The sequence below is a fragment of the Seriola dumerili genome, unplaced genomic scaffold (genome assembly GCF_002260705.1).
Source record: "Seriola dumerili isolate Sdu_G_001 unplaced genomic scaffold, Sdu_1.0 BDQW01000621.1, whole genome shotgun sequence".
NCBI classification, from domain to species: domain Eukaryota; kingdom Metazoa; phylum Chordata; class Actinopteri; order Carangiformes; family Carangidae; genus Seriola; species Seriola dumerili.
The window spans coordinates 774,931-778,343 of record NW_019174876.1 but is presented as its reverse complement, the minus strand read 5'-3'; the positions used below and the strand labels follow the sequence as shown (position 1 = coordinate 778,343).

The 3,413-nt window shown below is 41.2% G+C and overlaps 1 protein-coding gene across 2 annotated transcripts in view; it reads left to right on the top strand.

Moving 5' to 3' along the window:
- Positions 1–629: 629 nt before the first annotated feature.
- Positions 630–3,413, top strand: part of LOC111236347 (solute carrier family 25 member 38-B-like) — a 7,464-nt gene continuing 4,680 nt past the window's right edge. Inside the window, exons 1-2 of one of the 2 annotated variants that reach the window (XM_022765051.1) lie at positions 630–801; positions 1,544–1,642. In XM_022765051.1, coding sequence (XP_022620772.1) covers positions 1,628–1,642 — 15 coding nt within the window. In that variant the 5' untranslated portion in view covers positions 630–801; positions 1,544–1,627. Of the gene's footprint in view, positions 802–853; positions 1,230–1,543; positions 1,643–3,413 lie in introns of those variants that run through there. The other variant, XM_022765050.1, reaches the window with a different exon arrangement.

The window sequence follows — 3,413 nt, the reverse complement described above, 5'->3', positions numbered from 1 at the left end:
ATTCAGACCAAAGCAACAGCATGTTTTTCTTGACTGACATACTTACTAAAGAAATGTGGCATTATGACAAAAACGATCATTGTGAAATCACAAACATACTTTTAAAAAAATACCTGCTATAAAATATTAGCAATTATTACAACACTGGCTTTTTTTTAATTTATTTTTTTTAAGTGAAAATAAGTAAATATAACTCCTTCAGCAAACGTACATTAAAATTTTGCCTTTTTTCAAATATTACTGCACTGTTACTTTAAAGGGATAAGGGAAAGAAAAAGGAATGAAAGGATAAAGGGAAGAATTGGTTCCACTAAATATCAGCCAACTGGATACAAATGTCCTGCAGTCAGCCATTGTCCTGTTGGCTTCTACACTGGACAGTGATCCAAACACCTCTGACCTCAAAATCCACCATGAACTACTTCCAGATACACAAGCTGAAGCTTTTGGGATGGCCCTCGCTGCTAAATCTGTAACCTTGCATACAACTGTGTAACATGTGCACAGTAGGTAAACTGTCCCACAGGTGTGTCAAACGGTTTTCGTTGGTTTTCATCATATAAAGACTGAGACACGGCTCAAGAGCGACACCCTGAGTTCAATGTTGAAACTGCACTGACTACACGCTACACAATACACATACCAGTTTGTTTTCTATGAAAGTCTTAACTTAAACGAAAGAATATAGTCCATATTTTAGACATAATGGCGCCTTCTACTGCAGAACCAGAACCCGCACACGGACCCAATTCTCACCACCGACTGAACCAGCCGGTTTTACAGCCAGTGTTATTCTTCTGTGTGAGTGCGTGTGACAGTGAGATGGTGTGTGTGTCACCGCTGTTGGAGGTGAACCTTGCTAGCCAGATGCTAACCGTCGCAGCAGACTAACAAGTAGCAGCAACGTTGGTCCGCAGTTATACTACAGACAGTACTGCGGTTTAAACATTTTAACTGAAAAAAACAGGACGCGTCAGGACACGTTACGATACGTCAGGATACTTGTTTATGTAGAGGCGAACCACTGTAAAGTTAAGTAACTTAACTACCGCTAACGTTATAGCTAACTAGCTATTCCAGAAAGTTCTGTGTTCAGCCTGGCAGGGGAGGTGTTTTCTAACGTTACACTGTTGCAGTAAATTTGTCGCAGTAAACACAAATCATGGTGTTTTTGGCGCTGGCAGAGGTGGCCATCACCTCCATCAATCCTTAACAGACTTCAAAGTCCGGTAAGAGGAGCTAACATGCTAAATTAGCTTCCTAGCTAGTCAAGTATTATGTGCATGCCTGACTGCTCGGCGAGGGGATCTTATCAGAAACAAACCAACTGTCAGAGCCGATAGTTTTAATGGCGCTTGCCTTCAACCAGATATTAAGCGGTCGGCTTGTCACTGTTGGTCTGTTCTATCCAGAGAGGCTGGTGTCCTGCTGCCTCATCCTCACATACTCTGACATGTAGCTGTAACTAGCCTGCTGCTACCGGCTTCATAAACATTGATACTGTTTTAATATGTGACTCATCTGATTTCCCCTCTTTTTTTAGTAACGTTGGCTGAAATCAACCACCTTCAAAACGGCAGTAGCAGGGGAGAAACTGGACTCATCCAGCTCAACAGCCAAGTCAAAGATGGAGTTAGCCTCGGTGAGTGCACCTGCTGGCTGCTGTGTGTTATGGTCATCGTGGTCATACAGACTTGTCAGAGACCTTCATCTGTGAATTAGCCCATATTTATTGTATGCTTCTATACAAGTCAAACTGTTAAAATAGTTTGTGTGTGTGTATTGTGACCTCACAAAAATATTCTGGTGTTGCAAATTTTCTATTCACCTTTAACTATTTGACTGTCCAACTAAGCTACCAGTTGTTGATTAATGATAGAATAGAACACCCAGTCCAAGTTGATGGCACAGCAGCTGAAACTACTATCTCAGCTGTAACCATACCATAAATTGTGTTGGAAATAAATTAAGAAACGTGTGTAAGTGTAATGAAAATGTCTGTTTTGTCTATTCCAGTTGATTAAACACCACACAATTTAAAAAAAACATGTCTTCAACACATCTAAATCGTTCTAAAATCCAATATAACCATGTAACAGTCGTGCTCACTGATTTGCAACATTGCCCACAATGACCTAATACACCCAGAGGTATTTATGGGTGCATAATTCTTGACTATGTTTTCTCTTAAACATTACAGAATGCCCCAAAGCAAGAATTTGAATAATTTTCTTGGTTCATGATTGTTTGATTTTTATCATAGGTGGGACAGAAATGATGGGGAGGGAATTATGGAAACTGAATTGTTAGCCACACAGGCTGGAAGCCGGTGTCTAAAATGACCATCACAATTGTTTTCAGAGTTTGATTTTGGTTATTTTCATGGGATATTTTAGAATTTGGATAAGATACAATTGTTCCTCACACAGATACCTGATTGCAAGCAGATTGCTACTTGTGCAAATAGACTCCTACTACATACATTTTCTGTGACCCATATTTAAAGCCCCCCACTCAACACACACACATCCACTTTATGACTCATGTTGTCTGACAAAGATGCAATTTAGCAGTGAGCTTTGCAGGGAGGGGGTACTGAAATACAGATGTGTGAGTGTCTCTCTGAAAGATAAAGATAGAAACCCATAGAAAAACGCAGGCTGGATTAAGCTTCTGCTTTGGCTGCGAAACGTTGGGGGGGAGGGAGGATGAGGAGCAGGAGAAAGCCATTGTGGGTTGGAGGGAGAGAGAGAGAGAGTGGGGAAGGAAGGTTTGTGTGAGAGAGATGGAGGTTTATTTTATAATATGCTGTTTGTAAAAGCAGCATCACCGAGAAAGGCATGTGAAAGTGGGCAAAATGCAGGAAAAACAGGATTCTCAGAGCCGAGCCCCGGGCAGCACGGGGAAGGTAGGAGTGTGTGTTTGTACGTAATGTGTGCATTAAAGTGGCACGTGTGTGTGTGTGTGTAGAAGCTGCATATACAGTATGTTGTATGTTCAGGAGACATTGTATGTATGGTGTGTTTGTTATGGTTGCTGTAAATGTGGTTATTATTATTGTCCTCAGATAAACATTTTCCTCTCCATATTTACATATTTTTCCATCTTTATCTTCAATTGCAAATTTAGCATCCGACTGTCTGTTCGTGTCTGTGTCTTACCCTCTCTGCCTGTTTGTCCATAAGGCATGTAAACACAAATAATGTTGAGTCTCAGTGTAATTCAACCCAGCAGCCTGTGTGTGTGTGTGTGTGTGTGTGTGTGTGTGTGTGTGTGTGTGTGTGTGTGCGTGCGTGCGCGCGTGCGTGTGTGTGTGTGTATTGTAGTGTGCCACTGAATTTGGCGGTCCTCAAATCTCAGTTGTACACACACATGTAACACTCACACACATACATTCTCTGACCTATTTTACA